Below are 21,249 nucleotides of genomic sequence, written 5' to 3'. Positions count from 1 at the left end.
CACTGCGTGAGACAGAGGATTTGCAGTAGGATTCAAAAGATGCGTTAGATTGATTAAATTCCAAGGAAACAGGTTTAGGATCTGGATCTGGGAACTAAACGTGCATGGAAAACCCATGACTTCTCAATCACCCTGGGATCTGCGACGGTGACCCCCTCATCCTCTGCCAGGAACCTTGGGGTTACCATGGATGACGAGCTCTCCCTCACGGCCCACATTGCTGCGGTCTCCCGGTCGTGTAGATTCACCCTCTACAACACCCGGAAGATCAGGAGATACCTGTCTGAGCACTCCACCCAGCTGCTTGTCCAAGCACTTGTCCTCTCCAAGTTGGACTACTGCAACTCGCTGCTCGCCGGTCTCCCATCATGCGCAACCCGCCCTCTTCAGAGAATTCAGAACGCAGCGGCCCGTCTGGTCTACAATCTACCCAGACGCTCCCACGTTACCCCACTCCTCATCTCCCTCCACTGGCTACCCATAACGGCCCGCATCAGATTCAAGACCCTGGTACTGACCTTCCGAGCAGTGAACGGGACTGCGCCCGACTACATCAAGTCTCTCCTGCAGCCTTACACCCCCACCCGCCACCTATGGTCTTCTTCAGACAACCGCCTGGTGGTCCCACCTCTCAAGACCGCCCGGTCCCAGCACAAGCTCTTCTCCTGCCTGGCACCCCAGTGGTGGAATCAACTCCCCACCTCCATCAGAGACACAGACTGTCTCTCCACCTTCAAGAGAAGGCTCAAGACGCACTTGTTCCGGGAGTACAATGGTACTTAGGAATGGTTTGCTGAACCCAACGCTAGTTTCCTCAAGGTTCACAATGACTCTTGCTTAGACTGTTGCTCTTGTTGGTTAGTGGTAGCTGATTTAAACTGTTGTATTCTTTTTTTTTTTGTTAATCCTATTGTTATTGCTTTCCTACAGGTACACCTGCACTTAGAGATTAATGTTGTGTAATTTTAACTTGTTTAACTACATGCTCTTATGGTTTCTTCCCTTTAGCACTATTTTTTGGTTGTTCACAATATGTACTTCTTGTTTTTGACTACCCGCAATGCTGTGGGGCTATCTTGTTGTTATTATCAGTGACCTATGCACTTTGTGAAGCTCTCTCTTGGAAGTCGCTTTGGATAAAAGCGTCTGCTAAATGAATAAATGTAAATGTAAATGTAAAACCAAAGGTTTTTGTCTTGGCTGAATTGTCATCTTCCAACACGACAATTGTGGAAACTGAAAGAGAGAGAGAAAGCGAGAGCTTGCAGGCATTGCTTTCCTCCGCTGCTTTTAGGCCTGGGGACTACTGACCCATTCCAGGCTAGACCAGGCAGGGCCAGGTCAGGCTGGGATAGGCTAGTCTGCCCTACTAACGTTCAAGCCACAAACCCCATCTGTTGTGCACTTTGCTCCATTGTATGTCACACTGGACACACCTCATAACATCTCCGCCAGCTCCCAAACAGCATCCTCCATCCCACCCCAGTTCTTCCTAAATGTCGGTCCCTGGATAGGTTTCAGAAGTATGGATTAGACCCATCATGGTATTCTACAAATCAGTGATTGGAAATGGAAGGAAGGGGCGGTGTGGAAGAGATGTGTTGGGACCTGGCCCATGTTTGCCACATGTTCTGCCATGCCATACTTCACATGTTCTGCCATGCCATGCTCTTGTACTCATCACATGTCTCACTGTCCATACTTTGTGTCATTCTCATGTCATGGATTAATTTGGGCTTCTCTGTGTTGTTGTTTTTTTGTTCTTTGGTTTGACGACACGCTGTCTTTGTTTTTTTGTGTTTGTGTTCCTGCGCCTCTCTGCTGCATGTGCCTGGTCCGTAGCTTTGTACCAATGGCTTGAGGCAGACCGCCATGGCACGGACCCAGAGGCCGCCGCCACAGGTAAAAAGACAAACATCCACCGCTAACCCAACTGTCCCTGAACTCATTTCGACCTATTTCTCAATTGTAGTCTGCACTCCCCTCGCTCCCGTCCCTCCTTTTAAGTTTGAGCATATCATCCGTCCTTTGCGTCCTCTGACCTTTCATATCCCTTTGTCTCTTTCTCTCTCCATCCATTCAACCCCTCCCCACTGCTTGTAAGTGTGTCAGGTTTCTGAGAGCTTGTTATCCCAATAAATTCCTCTCCGCCCTGAAGCTTGGTATTTTTACATTCCTCCTGCTCCTCCTCCTTCTCTTCTTCAACCTGCTGTTCCCCAGATGCGCATACCCACACAGACCTATCCCTCTACATCCCTCCTTTGTTTTGATAGCTTTGTTTCCCGTTCCTCTGTCGCACCTCACGTGCGCGTCCTGGATTAGCTTTAGAAGACAGGGAGAGGAAGGGAGAGGGTCATTAGATAATAAGCTTAGGCTCCTCTGACACAGCCTGTCCACTCCTGTCTGCCAGGTCACAGCTCCAAGGCCCTATATGAGACAAGATGCTGTGCTGATGCCCTGACAGTCAGTTACAGACACAGTTACAGTCACCGACACATTTGCAGACACAGTTACATACATTTACATTTACATTTATTCATTTAGCAGACGCTTTTATCCAAAGCGACTTCCAAGAGAGAGCTTCACAAAGTGCATAGGTCACTGATAATAACAACAAGATAGCCCCACAGCATTGCGGGTAGTCAAAAACAAGAAGTACATATTGTGAACAACCAAAAAATAGTGCTAAAGGGAAGAAACCATAAGAGCATGTAGTTAAACAAGTTAAAATTACACAAAATTAATCTCTAAGTGCAGGTGTACCTGTAGGAAAGCAATAAAAATAGGATTAACTAAAAAAGAATACAACAGTTTAAATCATCTACCACTAACCAACAAGAGCAACAGTCTAAGCAAGAGTCATTGTGAACCTTGAGGAAACTAGCGTTGGGTTCAGCAAACCATTCCTAAGTACCATTGTACTCCCGGAACAAGTGCGTCTTGAGCCTTCTCTTGAAGGTGGAGAGACAGTCCGTGTGTCTGATGGAGGTGGGGAGTTGATTCCACCACTGGGGTGCCAGGCAGGAGAAGAGCTTGTGCTACATACACAGACATGGTGCCAAAGATTGTGTGTGAGTGACTGTATCTGCCAGAGATTGTGTGCGAGAAACTGTGTCAGAGTTTGTCAGCGTGTTGAGTGTATGAGACAGAGGTACATATATATCGAGAACAAAAGACGGAGAGAGTGTTACCTTGGGACAGTAAGGCAATGTGTTTGTTAGTGTGTGTTTGACAGAGAGAGACAGACAGAGAGAGAGACAGACAGCCCTCCTGCATTCGTGTTAACAACAGCTTAGCAGCTTGGCATTGTGTTTACACACACTGTGGACACGCCAACTATTTAGAAAACCTCTAGTGTTCAAAATCCAAGACTTTCATTGACAGACACACACGCCAGCCTGCACACACACAGGTCTCTACAGAGCTATAGCCATCCAGCTGTGACCTTATATTTAATACAATGGTTTACCGAACCTGCTGCTAGAATGTCAATTCCCCTTTGCATTATTCATCTGTTATAACACACACAAACTCCCCCCCCCCCACGGCAGTGTCCTCTTTTCTCTCCCCCCTTTCCTGCTACCTGCTTCTTTATGGGTTTGTGTCTGTCTTTCACTCCCTCATTCCCCTGCTCTCTCTCTCTGCTTTTCCTTGTGACCTCCCTGATGCCTGCCGCTGGTTTGTGTTCAGCAATTATCCTCACAGCACCTCACCCTCTGACACAGTCGTGCATGTGTGTGTGTGGGTCTGTGCACGCATGCTTATGACATACATCTGCTCCAAAGTCTTCTGTTCAGTGTTCAGAAAGGAATGATTCCTACCCCCTTACTTCCACTTGACGTCTTTGTGTCTTAACAAGTTTACATTCCTAATGCATCCACTGGGAAATCACCTTTTACCAACATCCATGAACGTCGATTCAATTACAGTAAATAAAGAAATATCAACCAATCCATCGATCAACCCTCCCGCTTAACGATGACTATAAAGTGATGTAGGGATAGACAGACATAGATCCACCATAGACCACCCCTCTCCCTTTAGTACTAATCACATCTAGCTTTGATTGATCCAGTCATTAAAACCACCGCACGGCACGCTATTCAATGCGTCGACCTCCCAACCAATCACTTTGTCCCTCCTTCTTCAGCCTCCGTGACCCCCACACAACCCCCCTAGGGTGGCCCTCGCCGTCACCGTACACTGCGATCGATGTTCCTTTACCGCTCCTATTCACTTATCCAAAATCCATATCCGTTTGTCTCCTCGTCATGCTAAGATGAGAGCCCAGAGTTAATGAAATTCCGGGTCTGGATAAAGCCTGAGGTGTAGGAGCCCACATAGGCCTTCTGTAGAACGAGAGAGAGAGAGAGAGAGAGAGAGAGAGAGAGAGAGAGAGAGAGAGAGAGAGAGAGAGGCTTCTTTCATTGGTTCTTTGCCATGTGTAGCTGTCAAACACACAAGCCTCCGTGGCCCTTAAGAAACGCTGTGTGGCAAGGGCTGCGTTCCTGCTACATGCTAGCATTTACTGTTGGCATGAGGGTAATGGTGAGGTAGGCCTTTGGTAGCACTTGCCGTTTCTCATACGAAAGTCCAGGTGACAAAGTGAAGGCAGCTAAAAACAGGCAGAGGCCAATGTCAGGTAAGAACCTTGTGCACAGTGGGGCTCTTAAAAGTGTGCGGTCAGAAGGGGAAGCATCGAGTTTAGCAGCACAGCTGCTGACAGAGAGGAATTCCATGTATGCTTGCCTAAACATCCCAGACCACGACAGGGCAGCTCTCCAGATGAATGCTTTTAGTCCCCCAATGACCAGTCTGCACCAGCCAATGTACTGCTTACCATTATACCCCTAAAACACACAAACCCCAATGCACTGTATGTGTTTTTAACAGAAGCAGTTCTTACCATTTTAATACACATGCATCTGATCATTTTCTTTCTGTCTTTCTCTCTCTGTCTTCCTCTCACTAGGTGAAAACTTGGAGCAGAGCCCCCTCAAGAGAACCTTCAAGTCCAAAGTCTTGGCCCACTACCCCGAAAATGTGGAGTGGAACCCTTTTGACCAGGATGCCGTCAACATGGTAAGAACACCCAGCCAATGGAAGGGTCATACCTTATTTCTAAAAGGGATTCTGGGTAACGGAGCGAAGGCAAATCTCACCTCCCCTCTGTATCTCCGGATATACCCATGGGGCTTTGCAGGACAGCGGTGGCCCCATCGACGCATGACTTGGGTTAGATTTAGACGTCTGTTGTTGAGGTCTTTGGAGGTGGGAATAGGCACGGGATGACACTGGGATATGTTGGGACTCAGGAAAACCAAAAGTTATGGCGGCCAAAAAATCATTGTCATCCAAGAGAAAGCATTATTATTTATGTGTGAAAAGTGTGTCACGTGTGTGTGCAAGCGATTGCGCCCGGCCCACTGATTTCCAACTCAGGTGATCTGTCATCGATAGCCGTTCCTTCAGGCCGTTTGGCCAGGAAGTGGCGTTCCTATTCCCCCCCCCCCCCCCCCCCCCCGAACGTCAGCAACGCTCAATAATTCAGCGGCGCTTCTCCGCTTACATCGGCATGGAAACTGGCCATTGTGAGTCTGTAAGGGAACACCGCCGGGTGTTTGTGATGAGCGTCATGCAGGGAGACTGGGAGGGATACTCAGCCTGGCCCCTCTCCCCCATCTCCATTGACACCTCCTTATCTTCCCTCCACTCCTTTCATATTTGACCATCACCTCAGGCAGTACTCCACTACCCTGTCACTGTGGACAGGATGCGGGGATGTAAGAGGTAGTGGGAGGAGTAGGGGGAGGCCCTGGTATAATCATGCTTCCCACCCCAGTAGAACCACAGCAAAGCTCATCCGGTGATTGCTTTTCATGTCCCAATCCCCATCTCATAAATCCCTAGTCCTGGCTGGCCTGTCTGTCTGTCTTTGCCTGTATCTCCCCCTTCCTGGGTCTCTCCCTTCCTCCATCTCTCCCCATTGGCCTGTATCTGACTGTAAGGGTCAGTGCAATGTCAGCACCCATCCAGCACCTAACCAGCACAAATGGGATTGTTCCCTTGGGATTCCCTAAATGGGGGTTGGGGGAGGGGGGTAGTATTACCATATTCCCACCAGAGGCACAGCTAAAGCTGTGATTTATTTCCTGCTCCGCTAATCCAATCAGTGCACTGACCGAAGGGGCCCTTAGTTGAGTGTAAGTGTGCATATTTGTGTGTGTGCATGAGTTTGTCGTGGAGTTTGTTTTCATTTTTAATTCGACAAATAAACATAATGGGGATAATAAGCCTTATTTATTCCACTGCTGACTGTGTGCTTATGAATACGGATTGTGCTTATTTGATATAGTTTACAACTGTCTCACACACACACAGACACACAAACAATAACACACACATGGTGTGACAGAGTTTCTGTCTGTATTCATAGGATGTTTGGTCAGCAATTTACAGCCGTTCAACAGTTTTTCTGTTCAGAAATTGTTTGTAAACAAACTGCTACCCTCTCTGCCTCTGCTCTTTCCTCCTCTTCCTCTTTCCTCCTCATTTTCCTCCCCACTCCTCTATGTCCCCTTCTTCCTCTCCTCCCTCCTTTTTTTCCTCCTCCCCTCAGCTGTGCATGCCCAAAGGCCTGTCGTTCCGGACGCAAGCGGACTTGCGCGAGCCCCAGTTCCACTCCTTCATCATCACCCGGGAGGATGGCTCCCGCACCTACGGCTTTGTCCACACCTTCTATGAGGAGGTGACCAGCCCGCAGATCTGCAGCGCCATGCAGACCCTCTACCAGATGCACAACGCCGAGAACCCCTCCTCCAACCCCTCCTCCTCCTCCTCTTCCTCCTCCAGCATGGACTCCCTGGCCAGCAGCATGGACGAGGCTGACTCGTCCTCGTCGCAGCGGGTGGGGGGAGGAGCGGGCATGGGCGGCTACGATGCGTCGCGAGACACGCTGTACGTGTCCAAGGCGCTGTGCCTGATCACGCCCATGCCCTTCATGCACGCCTGCCGCCACTTCCTAGCCCAGCTCCACCGGGCGGTGACCTCTGCCTCGCCCCCGCCCCTCCCCCTGGAGAGCTACATCCACAACGTGCTCTACGAGGTGCCCCTGCCCCCGCCGGGGCGATCCCTCAAATTCCACGGCGTGTACGAACCAATTGTGTGTCAGCGGCCCGGGCCTGGAGAGCTCCCGTTGGCTGACTTCCCTCTGGGAGTGGCTTTCTCCCTATTGGGGGTGGAGAACCTGGTTCAGCTGTTCACCTGCACCATGCTGGAGATGCAGATCCTGCTGTACTCCCAGGGTGAGTGCACACCTATACACACAGGCACACACACACACACACACACAGGATTCCCTTATTTACCAGTGTTCTTGCTGCCTTGGCTCATACAGTTTTGACACACACACAACCACACGCATACAAAGACATTCCCTTACGTACCGGAACCCCATCTGCAGTGCCTCATAGATAACACACATGCACACACAGACACGCACAGAGGAAGGGTTCATTAGAGGGATGACAGGTGGCAAGGAGGGATGGGGGTGGAGGGGGGAGACTTATCCCTCCAATCAGCCTCTCCAGCTGGACTGCTTTAAACAAACCTGGCTATCATGCCCTCTCCTGCTTTGGACTGCTGCTGCTGCTGGTGGTGGTGGTGGTGGAGGTGGTGGAGGTAAGAATGCTAAACAAGGTTAGAGTTAGAATGTAATCTGCTGGTGAGGGGAGGGAGTGAGGGCGAAAAAGATAGGGATTGAGGGTGGGAAAGGGAAAAGGAGAGGGAGAGGATGGGATTGTCCTACACTGTCCTGTTGATTGCCTTTCTAGTGGGCAAAGAGGATTGCCTGTAGAAGGTTTCAAATCTCTACTTAATCTCTCAGGGTGAGTTCTGAATGTGATCTAATTTACTTTATTTGAATTAGAATATTAACATGGGGCCACTGTCTGACGACTCGCTGTCTGTCCCTCATGTACGTACATTTGCAAACGTAGCGTTATCAGCGCCATGGCCAACCCGCAGAAAGCGCATGCTGTGATACTTCAGTTTACTTTGAATTTACCAAATCTGCAATTCATCAGGTAAACAGCGCCTTTCTCTGCCCACTATACCGTAAATTGCGAGCATTTAAACGCACAATTGAGTGGGCCTCAGATCATGGATCAGCCACCAAAGTCAAAACGGCGAAAACAAAGATTTTGTGATAACAAAATTGATGTGCTTGTTCATGAGGTAACAGCAAATAAAAATTGTATACAAGGCCGGAATTCCTCACCGACACAAAAAAAATGCCATCTGGACCGAAATTACAAATTACAGTAACTGTAATATTGCATGGCTGCTTAATCACAATGATTTTGTGTTCACTCAACTGAAAAAGTGTGATCCTTGTGGCAAAAATCCTTCAGCTCATCTCCTTGGCCTATGTCTCGGATTACAGCTGCCATTTCACCAGGAGGCATATGCAAGGAAACCGCATCCTGGTTTACACCTGCTTTTATGAGGCGCAGAATTTTCACCGCAAAATAGAGGCACGGCGTAATATCGCGGAATACATAATTTGGCACACTTTACGCATCCCCTCCCATCTCTTTGTGGGAAACTCCCACTTTCCCCTTGACCCTCCCGTGAACACATATGCATGACATGGAAAAGTGCAATTTGCCATTTTCAGTTCCCGCGACAGGCAGTCTGCACTTTTACCTCAGTGCGGCATGTTTGTACGCGCACGTTGCAAAACAAATACGCCCAAAGTGGGCGCAAAAGCGTTACTACATGAGGGCCTCAGTGTTCAAACAAAGAGATTCCACCATGAGAGATCCCCCCTCCCCAAGAAATGACAGACAGGCCCCTCTCCTTCTACCTCTCCCCCCGTCATCCCTCCCTCATCCTTTCCGACACAGACGTACTCCTCCCATGTATTATTCATCACACCAACCGTCAAGAGTTGCTTACGACAGGGAATAATTAAAAACCCTTCAAACGCAGCAAATCACGCTCTCGTTCCATCTGAGCGCTCTTCATTTTCCATGGGGCAGCACAGCGGGCAGCCCTGTTCAGCTCACGCTGTGAGACATGAGCGCCAGACTGGTCCTAATGTCTCCTTAATGAACTTGCAATACTTTGTTTGCCCGGAAGAGCGTTTGATGGAAAGAGTCCATTTAGAAAAGCGGTGTCTGTGATGCTTGCCGTTCTTGTTCTCATCGATAGCGTTCATCCGTCAACAAGCAATTAAAATCTGACAGGCAGGTCCCCCCCCACCCCCCTTCTTGTGTTTCCTCTGCTCTCACTCAGTTGGATGTGACACAGAGCATGGGGGGGATAATGACAGGCAGATGTCTCCTCCAATTGCCCGCGTCAGCCCCCCGCTGATCTTGGCCGAGGCTGACTTTTACTCAGTGTCGTTCATTTGTTGTTCACTCGCTCAGAGACGCGAAGTCAGATAAACATCTTTTTCGTTGCCATAGATCTGGATGAACTGATGCCCTTTGCAGTGCAGAGAGAGTCAGACTAGGGTAACAGAGCAGTTTTATCGAAGGTTGGCTGTGGTAAGCACTGCAGTCTGAAGGATGTGTGCTTTGAAATGCCACTGGCCCTATCTGTCGTCTCCACAGTGTGTAATCTACCACATCTCTGTGTTAGTGCTTTCAGTCGAACGCCATTCTCTCTTCCCTTCTGACAGTGTCTGCATGAATGTGGGTGTGTGCACGCGCATGGGTGCATGCGTGTGTGCGATCCTGCGTGTCTTTGCTAGTGTACATGTGTGTTTGTCGCGCTACCATGCGTGTCTCTACATGTGTAGAAGTTGCTTTTGTGTATGTGTGTATGCACATCTGCGGGTGTGAGATATCCATCAGTCCCGGACCCAGTTTTGCTCTGAGTGTGTTCCTGTTCCCCAGTGTCAGCCGTGACCCCATCTGCAGTGTTGCACTGCGGCCTACTAAACACCAGTGTGGAATGTGTGCCGGAGATGCAGTGCATTCCTGGTGACCTATCAGCACTATTAACCACTCTATGAGCCAAAGGGCTCATAGAAGGTCTGTGAGACTGAACTCGGCTCCCTCAGGATCGTGATCAGGATCTGGGCTGAGATCTGATCAGAGATTTTGTCTCTCTCTGTCTTTTTCTTCTGTCTCTCTCTCCCCCTCTCTCTCCCCCCCCCCTCTCTCCTCCTTTTGCTCTCCCCCTTGGTACCTCTCTCTCCCCCTCTTGCTCTGTGTCCCCCCTCGCGCTCTCTCCTCCTCTTTCTTTGTGCTGTCTCCTCTCCCGTTGCCTCTCTCCCCATCTCACACTCTCTCTCTTTACCCATCTCTCTCTCTCTACCAGTGAAGCCAGGTGGTTGTTTAGAGGGGGGGGTATGTCAAGTTAACCTCTTCACTGTAAAGCAGGCAGTGTTGTGTTGTCACCCAGGTCAGTTATCTGTTCACCCTCAGACTGCAGCGTTTGTCTGCACCCCTTCTAGGTTTTCCCTTCATTTATTATTCAGTATTGCAGTGTGAGACATTAGAGCCTGTTTATTGTGTGTGTGTGTGTTCCCTCCAGGCCTGTACGGGTATGTGTGGGTTTGCTGTGCATTACCGCTGAGGTAGAGAGTTTACTCAGCACTTTTTCGGCTCCACCTTTCGGTTTCAACCACTCTTTCGGTCTCTCTCTTTCTCTCTCCTCTTTCTCACTCCTGTTGTTCTGCTGTGTGACTTTAATCTCCCACTCTCTCTGTTTATCTCTTTCTTCTCTCCTCTCCCTCTTTCTCTCTCCTCTTTCGCACTCTCTCCCCCTTATCTGTAGGGTGACTTTCATCTCCCACGCTTTGTCTAGCCTAGCCTTTTTTATACGTGACATTATATGAAAGGACTCATTCTGTTATTGTAGCACAACCACTACACAATGCACGCACACACACACACAGACACAGTTATGAAATTAAACTCCTGTCCTCAGTCAGAGATAAACTTCATCCATAAATTATATTTGACTCACTTATTTGCATCTCGAGTCTCAAACAGGAAACAGTGACACCTGCAGTGGCACACTCTCATAGACACACACACAACCCATCAGTCTCCCATATACTTGCAATACATGTATGTCCACGACATGCACACTAGCTAATGTCTCCCCTCATACACATGCAAAGCCAAACAAGGCCAACAGAGGGAGAGGATGGTGGGTTTGAGTGTTTGAGTTAGTGTTGGTGTGTGCATATCGTGCTCCGATCCTTGTTGAAGGAAACTGTGTTCCAGCTAGGTTGAGTGTGGGGATTCAATATGCTTGCTGACGCCAAACGGCCTTGGGCATGCTGGCCATACGGCACTTTGTGAGGCAGCCGATTGAGGGCCATTTTTATGCCCCTCAATCCTAACGTACCCCAGCGATCGTAGATGGTAGTAGGTGATGGTGGCCTCAATGCTCTTACAGCCTGCTCTCCTGAGGATCTCAGTGTGTGGTACTCGGTCACGCCAAGTGATTCCTAGCATGCGCTGTAGACAGTGGATCTGAAAATGCTCCAGGGACTTCACATGGCGGCTGTAAATGACCCAGGCTTCACAACTGTAGAGGAGGGTGGTGATGCAAACGGCTTGATACACAGAGATTTTTGTATGGAGATATAAGTTCTTGTTTTGAAAGACCCAGCGCCCGAGTCTCCCAAAAGGCAGCTGATGCTTGTTGGATTCTGTTCTGGACCTCATTGTCGATGTTATTGTCCTCAGAGAGGATGCTCCCCGGGTATTTGAATGATGGTACTACAGATCCTTATCAGTGATGCTGAAGATGGGTGGAGTGGATGGGATGTTGGTACTCCACTGACAGACTACCTCTGTTTTGTTGACGTTGATGGTCAGCCCCATCCTGCTCTAAGCCTTCACAGCTGCAGCTTGGTGGTTGCTTGCAGCCTCCTGATGTTGAAGAGATTGCCATCTAGCCTATAGACCACTGTCACCCTGCTGTTGTCCTCAATTTCCTTATGGAGAAGCTGGGTGACGCATAGGAGGAAGATGTTAAAGAGCACTGGTGCTAGTACACACCCCTGCCTGACCCCTGTGCACACAGGGAAGGAGGCAGACTCTTGTCCTCCTATTGTCAACTTAGCATTGATACCATCATGAAACTGTCGGAGGATATTGAACAACTTGCTAGGGCTTCCAAACCGGAACAGGGTGTTAGGGTGAACTGGTGGTCTGTCCAGCATTCTAAAACTGGTTGTTCCCATCCTTGATTGTGATTGGCTAAATCGCATTCCATGCCGTTGTAAAATCCAGCATAACCTCACAGGTTGTCCTCATAACATTCTTTAACGTTCCATATTATTGCGCATTTGAATGCGCAATTGCATATTATTTGAATATTTCAAATTGAAAAAGACGGCAAAGGTGTCCATCTGGCTGTTGCGTGGCAACGATTTATGTAGGACCTATACTTTGAAGTAGCGGAAGAATAACGGTTTATTATTAAACTATTTTGTTTCTAATTGTTTTTATTGATGAAACCATATCAAATATTTGTAGTAACAGTTTTAGAAAAGCAATAAGCCCCGCGAGTCCGTGTTTTACGCTGATTTTAGAACAGGTAAGGGGGTTTTCGGCACTCCGCTTCGCGTCGTGCCTAACAACTCCCCTTACCTGTTCTAAAATCAGCGTAAACCACGGCCTCTTGGGGCTTATTGCTTAATTCTGCACCTCTCATGGCCATGCACATGAGAATGTCTTTGATGTCGCAACGTCTCACGATGACATAGTCAATCAGGTGCCAATGATTAGAGCGTGGGTGCATCTATGATGTTTTGTAGTTGGTCTATTCCTGGAAGATGGTGTTGGTTATGGTCGGGTTGTGCTCAGAGCAGAGAGTAAGTAATCTCATGCCATTTGAGTTGGCCTGACCAATACCATGCCTGCCAAGCACTCCTTTCCATATCCTATCACTCTGCCCCACACGAGCATTGAAGTCCCCAAGGAGGAGGATCTTGTCGGTCTTGGGGATCCGGTGGAGAGCCTCTTCCAGTGACTCATCCAATAAAACGAGTCTTTAACCTCAGTGTCGGATGGTGGGGTTGGGGCATACACACTAAGAAGTGTAGCAAAGCGGCTCTTCGTCAGAGGGATACGGAGGGTCGTCAGTCTTTCACTGATGCCCACAGGTGTTTCAGTGAGTCTTGGTCACAGTGTGTTCCTGACGGCCAGTCCCACACCGTGCAGACGTCCACCTAGGGGGTAGCCTTTCCAGAAGAAGGTGTAACCGGACCCTTCCTTTATTAGCGCCCCTTCATCAAGGAGCCTGGTCTCGCTAAGTGCGGCAATATCGATGTTGTAACGCCTCAGCTCAGGGCTGTTCTTCTGTGAGGTCTTTCGGTCCTGCCATAGTCCAGGAGAGTTCTTCCATTCAATTTTGCCAGTTTTTGGTTTGGGGATTTATTTCTTCTGTTTCGACCGCAGAGGTGGAATGACCCAGACTCCCAGCTGATAGCGACCAATACCCTGTGCTGCTGACGTGCAGGGCTCTGACTAGAAGCTCCCAGTCTATTCAAACCTGCTCCCGTCGCCAGTTGCCCCATCGCCGCCAGTCTTCAACCAGATGTGGATCCAGAGAGTATACACCGTGGTCAGTGGTGGATACCTGCGCTCCAGAGATTATTCAGAGGGCCGTTGGAGGCACGCTATCCCCAGTAGCACCATCTTTGCCATGGTGAGGTAAATCTGGTGGCATGGATGAACCCAGGACGACCAGTTCCCCATTCAGGCTGCAGGAGGCTGCCTGGCTCTGTTTAGGCCCTCCTATTGCGCACCGACAGCGCACTGCTTTTCTGTCGGGGTCTGCTCCCTTAGCCTTGCCTCGAGAGGCTAACCCACAAGGCAGTGGGGCTACCCATAGCTGGGCCGGTGAGTGACGGGTGTCCGGGCGTGTCCACCTTGGGGTGGGCCTGCACACCACATCTCTGGGACCCACTGCTGCTCCGAGATCCCCTGCAGTTTAGCCTTGGACCGTAAGGTACCCAGTTACCATGTGTGGCCGCAAGGAGGCACTGCAGGAGTCTTGGTGGTGGAGAGGCTATGTACCGGCAGAGGAGACTTTCGCTCTCGGCTCCTCTTTTCACCCCCTATGAGGGAGCTAGAAAGCAGAGAGTTGCAATCAGAAGGCAACATAGAGCATGCACTAACTACAAGCACTTCTACACTACTGCACTAGATGCTTCACACACATCCTGTGTGATGACCTCACACACACACACACACAACTCTTTCACAATGAACATGGCAACTCCCCAGTTTTTTTTCTGAATATAAATTGCTTGGGTCTGTTTAATGCAATGCAATCTTGGCCTTGAAAAGCCTTATGCATTTTGAATGAGTATGCCCAGCGGATAGATGGAAGGGAAGAGAGTTGAAGTCAGAGCGAAAGATAGAGGGAGGCGAGGAGGGAGGGATGGAAGGATGAAGGGATGGAGAGACTGATCGGATAAAAAAAATGACATTTTCCCCCCTTCTTTTCTATGGAGGTCACTCAGGCTTTTCTGATCATTTTAATCATATCTGATGAAACGGCTTGACTCAATACAGATTAAGGCCAGTGGCCCCTGGTATTGAGACAACACATACACACACACACACACCAAAAGGTGATTGAAGGGAATCCATCACGACAGAATCTCGCCCCCACAGATTGCTCGCAAATTCAATTTAGATTCATTGATTAAAGTCGGCCTCTGCTTTTTTTCACCCAAACTGCGTTCCTCCACCCCTCCGCCCACCCTCTCCTCGCAGACTACCAGCGTCTGATGACGGTGGCAGAGGGCATCACCACCCTGCTCTTCCCGTTCCAGTGGCAGCATGTGTACGTGCCCATCCTGCCCGCCTCGCTGCGCCACTTCCTGGATGCCCCCGTGCCCTACCTGATGGGTCTGCAGTCCAAGGAGGGCACCGACCGCTCCAAGCTGGAGCTGCCTCAAGAGGTACTTACTGAGGTGGTGTGTGTGTGTGTGTGCACCCATGCATGTGTCTGTAACTGCAGCTGTTTGTGTGCTGTCACGCATGTGACTTTGCGCTGTGTGTGCTTTTGCGTGTGTGTGTGTGTGTGCATCTGTTTGTGTGCGCATGCAATGTGTTTTGACTGCAGCCGTTTGTGTGCTGTCACGCATGTGACTTTGTATGTGTGTATGCGCGCACGTGTGCTTATGCATGTAGCTGTGACGGCAGCTGTTTGTGTGCCGTCACGCATGTGACATTGTGTTGTGTCTGTGTGTGCATGTTTGTGCTACTGTGTGTGTGCTTGTGTGTGCGTGTTTGTTTGTCATATGACCGTTGAAGTAAAAGTTAATTGTTGCCGAGTAGACAGTGTCCAAGGCTATCAAATCCTGACTCGGCACTCTGTCCAATGAGACCTGGTTGAGTCTAAGAATACATCTGGCAGACTGTGTGGCTCCTCTTCATAATCCTGGGACCTATGCCCTTGAACATTTTTTGTGCAATCTATTGTATCAATATACAGACATCTGTGTGTGTGTGTGTGTCGCGTCCCCTCTCTCAAGCAGATTTGTCCTCAAACATCACGAGCAGAAGAACCCTCCATCCGTCTGTGTGTGCGCTTATGCATGTGTGTGTGGGGAGGCAAGATAAAACTGTAAAATGCCGGCACAATCCCACAATCCCAGATTCCCCTTCTCCTGCTCGTTAATCAGCCCTCCCCCCAGCATGGATGGTAACCCTGGAGCCCCTTCCACCTTCCCCCAGTCCAATTTACCCCCCCTCCCCCCCTCCCTCCCCCCCTTTTAAAAGTCACCCAGTTCCACACATGAGCGGGGTTTCTCTTTGTGGAATGGCTCTTTGAAGTGCTTCTGACCTAGAAATGGAGGGATGAGAGAAAGGAGGAAAGGCGAAGGAAAGGATCACAGAGGAGGAGTGGGAGCAGCAAATGAGTGCGCGGATGTAATCATTTGGGGGGTTTTCCTCATTTTTGGAAGATGCACTCTTCGGAAGCGAGTCATCTTTTCATGCAGGGCTGTACATGTTTTCATTTAGAATGGCATACAAGTACAGCCTTGCGCATAGATACACACACACACTCTTGTTATTTTGTCATGAAACAATCTAGGCCAAACCTTCCGGAAACGAGAGCTCTGGTCTATTACTTTTCCTGTAAACAAAATGCTCAAGCACACCCAGCAGTGGAGTTTCCTCCCTTTTCCTGGATCTCCATAAGCAGGGGATGGGTCACCTTCTCCCAAAACCAGCTATCTTGGTCCAATCCACATGAGGTCAGAACCGTGCTTTCTACAACTGAGCGTGTCCATCGCAAAACATCTAATGGCACATGGGTCAATCCCAGACCCAGTTAGCTAACAGACCAGACCACAGATCCCAGATTAAAGAAATAACAGCTTTGTTGTTTCATAAACCACTACCATTGACAAAGCGTGGTGGCTATGCTAGTGCGATATACTCTATACGCTCCTGCCAGTGAGTCCATGGGGAGGACTGCAGTAGCTGGATAGAGTGTTGGAGTCTGTCTCCTCTCTCCAGTGGTGGTGTCTGGATCGAGAGTGGCAGAGTGATAGATGACTCTGGAGCTCTAGGAGGCCAGGCTGTAAAACCGTTTTACAACTGTGAGCTGCCATTATGGCTGCTCTGACGATGTGTGTGTGTGTGTGTGGTTCTCTGTGGTCCTCCAAGAGGAAGAAAATACACGTTTGCATGTGCATCGACGTGTAAGTGTGGAGCGCGTGTTTGTGTGCATGCACACACACAGGTCCACGTGTGTGTTTGTGCGTTTACACACCTGCGTTTGTGTGTGTGTTTGTGTGTGTCTGGATGAGAGATTAAAAAAAATATCCCGGAGGTGTCATGTTCATATCATTATATCCGATTTGGGCTGAGCTCATGCATTAATCTGCTATCATAAATCACTTTCTGGCCTACATTCCCCATTCTCTAGCCCCAAAAACACACACACATGCGCATGCACGACATTCTAACCCGAATCTGTCCTCAATGTGCTTGTTTTTTTAAGGAGGATTTACCAAGATCCATCACACCTACCCTTGGTTTACCTTCTTACTCTTGATAACTACACTATTGTTTGAGTTCTCAAATAACTCTCTAAAGATCCAGATGGCTTCTGTCCCGTCTTAATGTGTGGGGCTTTTCTGTAATGGTGAAGATCACCTCCCAAGAGATACTTGGGTGGATGATTATGTGAGGAAGTAAGGGTGTTATCTGACTGTCTGTCTGTGTGTGTGTGTCTTTCTCTCTGTCTCTCTCCATTCTTTGTCTCTCTGTCTGTCCCCTCCCTCCTCCTCTCTGTCCCTCCCCCGTCCCTTCCCCAGGCTAATCTATGTTTCGTGGACATCGACAACCACTGCATCGACCTGCCCGAGGACTTCCCCCAGTTCCCCAACAAGCCTGACTTCATCAAGGAGCTGAGTGAGGTGCTGCAGAGCTACGGTCTGTCCCCACAGGGAGGCGCTCCTCCTGTCCCCACCACCTCCACCACCTCCTCCCCCTCCCCAGGCTCGGTGTCCAAGGGTCTGAGGAGCCTGGCGCTGAGCGAGCTGGAGGACGATGGGCGCAACGGGAACCTGGGCGGCGAGGAGCGGGCAGTGCTGGAGCTGCTCCAGGGCAACGCCACGCTGGAGAGGCTGCGGGCTCTGGCCAAGCGCACGGGGGTGGAGGTGGGGCGCATGGACGGCTCCGCGGGGGGCGCCCAGCAGCAGGCGGGGGGGCGGACGGCGGCGGAGGAGCTGCGGAACGCCAAGCTGAATGTGCAGCTCAGGGAGGTGTTTGCCAGCCGCTTCACCACCATGTTCGCCGACTACGAGGCGTTCGTCATCCAGAGCGCCCCAGACCTGGAGTCTTGGCTCACCAACCGGGAGCAGATGCACAACTTTGACAAGGTGCGACACACACACACTGGCCCCCTTGTGCCTGTACAAAAAGACGTAATGGCTAGCGACTGTGGTTCCATTCATGGGGACGCCACCAAGTACGACACAACATTTTGGATTTGTTTTTACCAAACAGCTCACTAAGACGGCGTGAGATAAGTGTGTCTGGCGTTTGCTATTTCAACATGAAGAGATTTTCAGTCCCAGACACAGAATAGAATAGTGAGCCAGGGAGGTACGCAGTCACAGGGGAAATTCAGCAGCGAATAGTCCCATATCAGAGAGCGAGAGCCTCTTTTAACACACCGTTTGTGCTCGGTCCCGTAAAACACCTCCATGCTGCATTTGTTTGTGACCATGCATACAACAGGGGTCTGTACGCGTAGCTACCTGAGTATTATGTATCTGGTTCCTGATTCACTTGTGCGTATGTGTACTTGCCTTGGCGCCGAAAATGGCTTTTGGCGCCAAAAATGGCTGCCTGGGTAGGCTCTCCTGCCAAAGAAAATTCCTTGTCTGTGCAAACTTTTATGGCAATTAAACACCAATTCTGATTCTGATTCTGTTTGTGTTAACCCGCCTCTCCTCCTCCCTTGTTCCCAGGCCTCCTTCCTGTCTGACCAGCCCGAGCCCTACCTGCCCTTCCTGTCCCACTTCATTGAGACCCAGATGTTCGCCACCTTCATCGACAACAAGATCATGTCCCAGTGGGAGGACAAGGAGCCGCTGCTGCGAGTGTTTGACGGGCGCATCGACAAGGCCCGCCTCTACAACGTCCGGGCCCCAAGCCTCCGCTCGTCCAACTATCAGAGGTGCACCGTCCTCAAGGAGTCGGGTATGTCAGGGATGTGTGTGTATGTTTGTGTGTGTGTGTGTGTGTGTGTGTGAGAGAGAGAGAGAGAGAGAGAGAGAGAGAGAGAGAGAGAGAAAGAGAGAGAAAGAGAGAGAGAGAGAGAGAGAGAGAGAGAGAGAGAGAGAGAGAGAGAGAGAGAGAGGGAGAGGGAGAGGGAGAGGGAGAGGGAGAGGGAGAGGGAGAGGGAGAGGGAGAGGGAGAGGGAGAAAAAAGAGAGAGAGAGACAGAACAGTAGGCTTAAAAACTGAGGTAGGAAGACCTGAATAGCTGAAGTAGGTAAGAAGTAAGCAGACTTCCTGACTGTCTGTCCAACAAGGGTAGTCCCGGCCTACAGTCCTGGGTGCTATCACACGCACACAAAGACACACGCACACACACACACACATCATATTTTTTTTTCTAGGTTTTCTCTCCTACCTCCCTCTGGTACAACCCAGCCCTGCTTCTCGTCCCTTCTTCCTCTCCTCTCTCAATTTTTGTCTGGCCACACCACAGCTGACTTCTATTAAATTTCAGACACTGGCTGTGCAAAATTACATTTTGTGCTTGGGCAAGGCACTTCACCCTACTTGCCTCTAGGGAAATGTCCCTGCACTTACTGTAAGTCACTCTGGATAAGAGCGTCTGCTAAATGACTAAATGTAAATGGGAGTCTCTCTATCAGCTAGCTTGAGTGTGTGTGTGTGTGTGTGTGTGTGTGTGTGTGAGTGCGTACGTGCGTGGACTGATTTTAACGGGACGAGGGATGTAAAAAACGTAATTTCTCGTTCAGAGGCGATGGTGTGTGCAGGTGCACAATGACTCAGACAAAAGGAGCTTTTTTATTCAGCTTCATTTTAAATGATAATGGGAGAAAAAAGGTAATAAGATGGGGGGGTTGGGGGTGGGGGGGTATATGAAGAGAGAGACAGAGAGAGACAGAGAGAGACAGTGAGACAGACAGGCAGGCAGGCAGGCAACAGGCAGACAGACGGTAGATTAGTAAAGGACAAAGATAAAGTGGGTGAAGGGGGAGAGAGAAGGATAAAGAGATTTACAGAGTGGGGAGAAGTGACATGTACAGCCTGTCCAGCCTGTACTGTAATTAATTATACAAACACCGACCTTTGATGCACTGCCAATCTTTCAGTGAAGGAGCAGAGGAGAGGCACGACGCTTAGAACAAAGGGGTGCCCCCCCACATTTACATTTTGTCATTTAGCAGACGCTCTGATCCAGAGCGACTTACAGTAAGTACAAGGACATTCCCCCCCGAGGCAAGTAGGGTGAAGTGCTTTGCCCAAGGACACTATGTCATTTAGCACGGCCGGGAATCGAACCGGTAACCTTCTGATTATTTGCCCGACTCCTTAACCGCTCAGCCATCTGACTCCCGCCAACGCTTCCTTGTGTTACTCTAATATACGACCCATTCCATTCTTTCCGTGCTCCCAGCCCAGGCAATTGAACAGCGTCTGATGAAGATAGACCACACAGCCATACACCCCCATCTGCTGGATATGAAGATTGGCCAGGGCAAGTACGAGCATGGCTTCTTCCCCAAGCTGCAAGCCGACGTGCTTGCCACAGGGCCCACCAATAATAAGTGAGTGTACGACCTCCCGGTCTCCGGAGGGAACCAATGACACACCTCGATACTGACGTAGAGTGCCAAGATAGATTTTCTTTCGGAACCACTGAAAATGATACATTTGTGTGTGTATGCGTGATGGAACAGATGGTCCAATCGCACGACCACGGCCCAGCGCAGGAAGGACCGCTACAGACATCACACGGAGCATTTGACTCTGGATAATGACGTAAAAGAGGTACACATACGCCTATCCTCCTCCTCTTCCTCTCCTATGTGTAGCAGCATGTCTCCTTTATTTCCCTTTTTCCCCGTCGTCTAGGAGGTTTGCTCTGCTCTGTTTCTTTTCTCACCCTTTCTTTATCTCGGCCTAAAAATGTTTTATTTTCTTTTGTCATCACGTCTTTTTCTGGTTGTAGTCTTTTGCTGTTTCTTTTTCTTTGTTTTGTGTCTTTCATTCGCATGCTGCCTTCTATTTTCAGTTATTTTCTCGTTCTTTCGTTTCTTTCATTCCCCGTGCTTCACGGTTTTCCGGCTGGGGGTCTGGTTCATACCACTCCTCAGCAGGTAGAGGGGTGTCTGGTGCTGCAGAACTCCATGGCCTTCTGGGAGTGGGACAAGGCCTCCCCCCCACCCCTCAAACCGCCCAAAAAGTCGGCCTCTGCGTGTTGCCTGGTACGTGGAGGTGTTGTCACAGTGATGGACCACCCCCCAACCCCTCACCAATCAACCAATCCCAACCCCTTCCCCGCACACCCGAACCCGAGCTTGCCAAAACCCACTCACACCTCCACAGCAGCAGTTGTCACGTCGGTGTGTCACACCCACACACACACTGCCACTCCTCACTCACTGTCAGAGGAGACCTGCTCTGTGATACAGGGAAGTCTAGTAGTGTTTCTTCTTTCTGCTGGGTGGAGCCTGTGGTTGGGATGAGAGAGAAACTGGAAAGTA

The 21,249-nt window shown here is 49.8% G+C and overlaps 1 protein-coding gene across 4 annotated transcripts in view; it reads left to right on the top strand.

Annotated features, from left to right (window-relative positions):
* The window catches only part of dennd5b (DENN/MADD domain containing 5B), a 57,059-nt gene that overhangs the window by 28,172 nt on the left and 7,638 nt on the right, over positions 1-21,249 (top strand). For 2 of the 4 annotated variants that reach the window (XM_047017683.1, XM_047017684.1), the window contains exons 2-9: positions 1,843-1,902; positions 4,973-5,082; positions 6,620-7,304; positions 14,757-14,944; positions 17,315-17,881; positions 18,476-18,707; positions 20,160-20,310; positions 20,443-20,533. In XM_047017683.1, coding sequence (XP_046873639.1) covers positions 1,843-1,902; positions 4,973-5,082; positions 6,620-7,304; positions 14,757-14,944; positions 17,315-17,881; positions 18,476-18,707; positions 20,160-20,310; positions 20,443-20,533 — 2,084 coding nt within the window. The remainder of the gene's footprint in view (positions 1-1,842; positions 1,903-4,972; positions 5,083-6,619; positions 7,305-14,756; positions 14,945-17,314; positions 17,882-18,475; positions 18,708-20,159; positions 20,311-20,442; positions 20,534-21,249) is intronic. The other 2 variants (XM_047017686.1, XM_047017685.1) reach the window with 1 other exon arrangement.

This window comes from Hypomesus transpacificus, unplaced genomic scaffold (assembly GCF_021917145.1).
Source record: "Hypomesus transpacificus isolate Combined female unplaced genomic scaffold, fHypTra1 scaffold_62, whole genome shotgun sequence".
Classification (NCBI taxonomy): Eukaryota; Metazoa; Chordata; class Actinopteri; order Osmeriformes; family Osmeridae; genus Hypomesus; species Hypomesus transpacificus.
The sequence above is the reverse complement of the archived record's forward strand: the minus strand, read 5'-3'. Positions and strand labels throughout refer to the sequence as shown.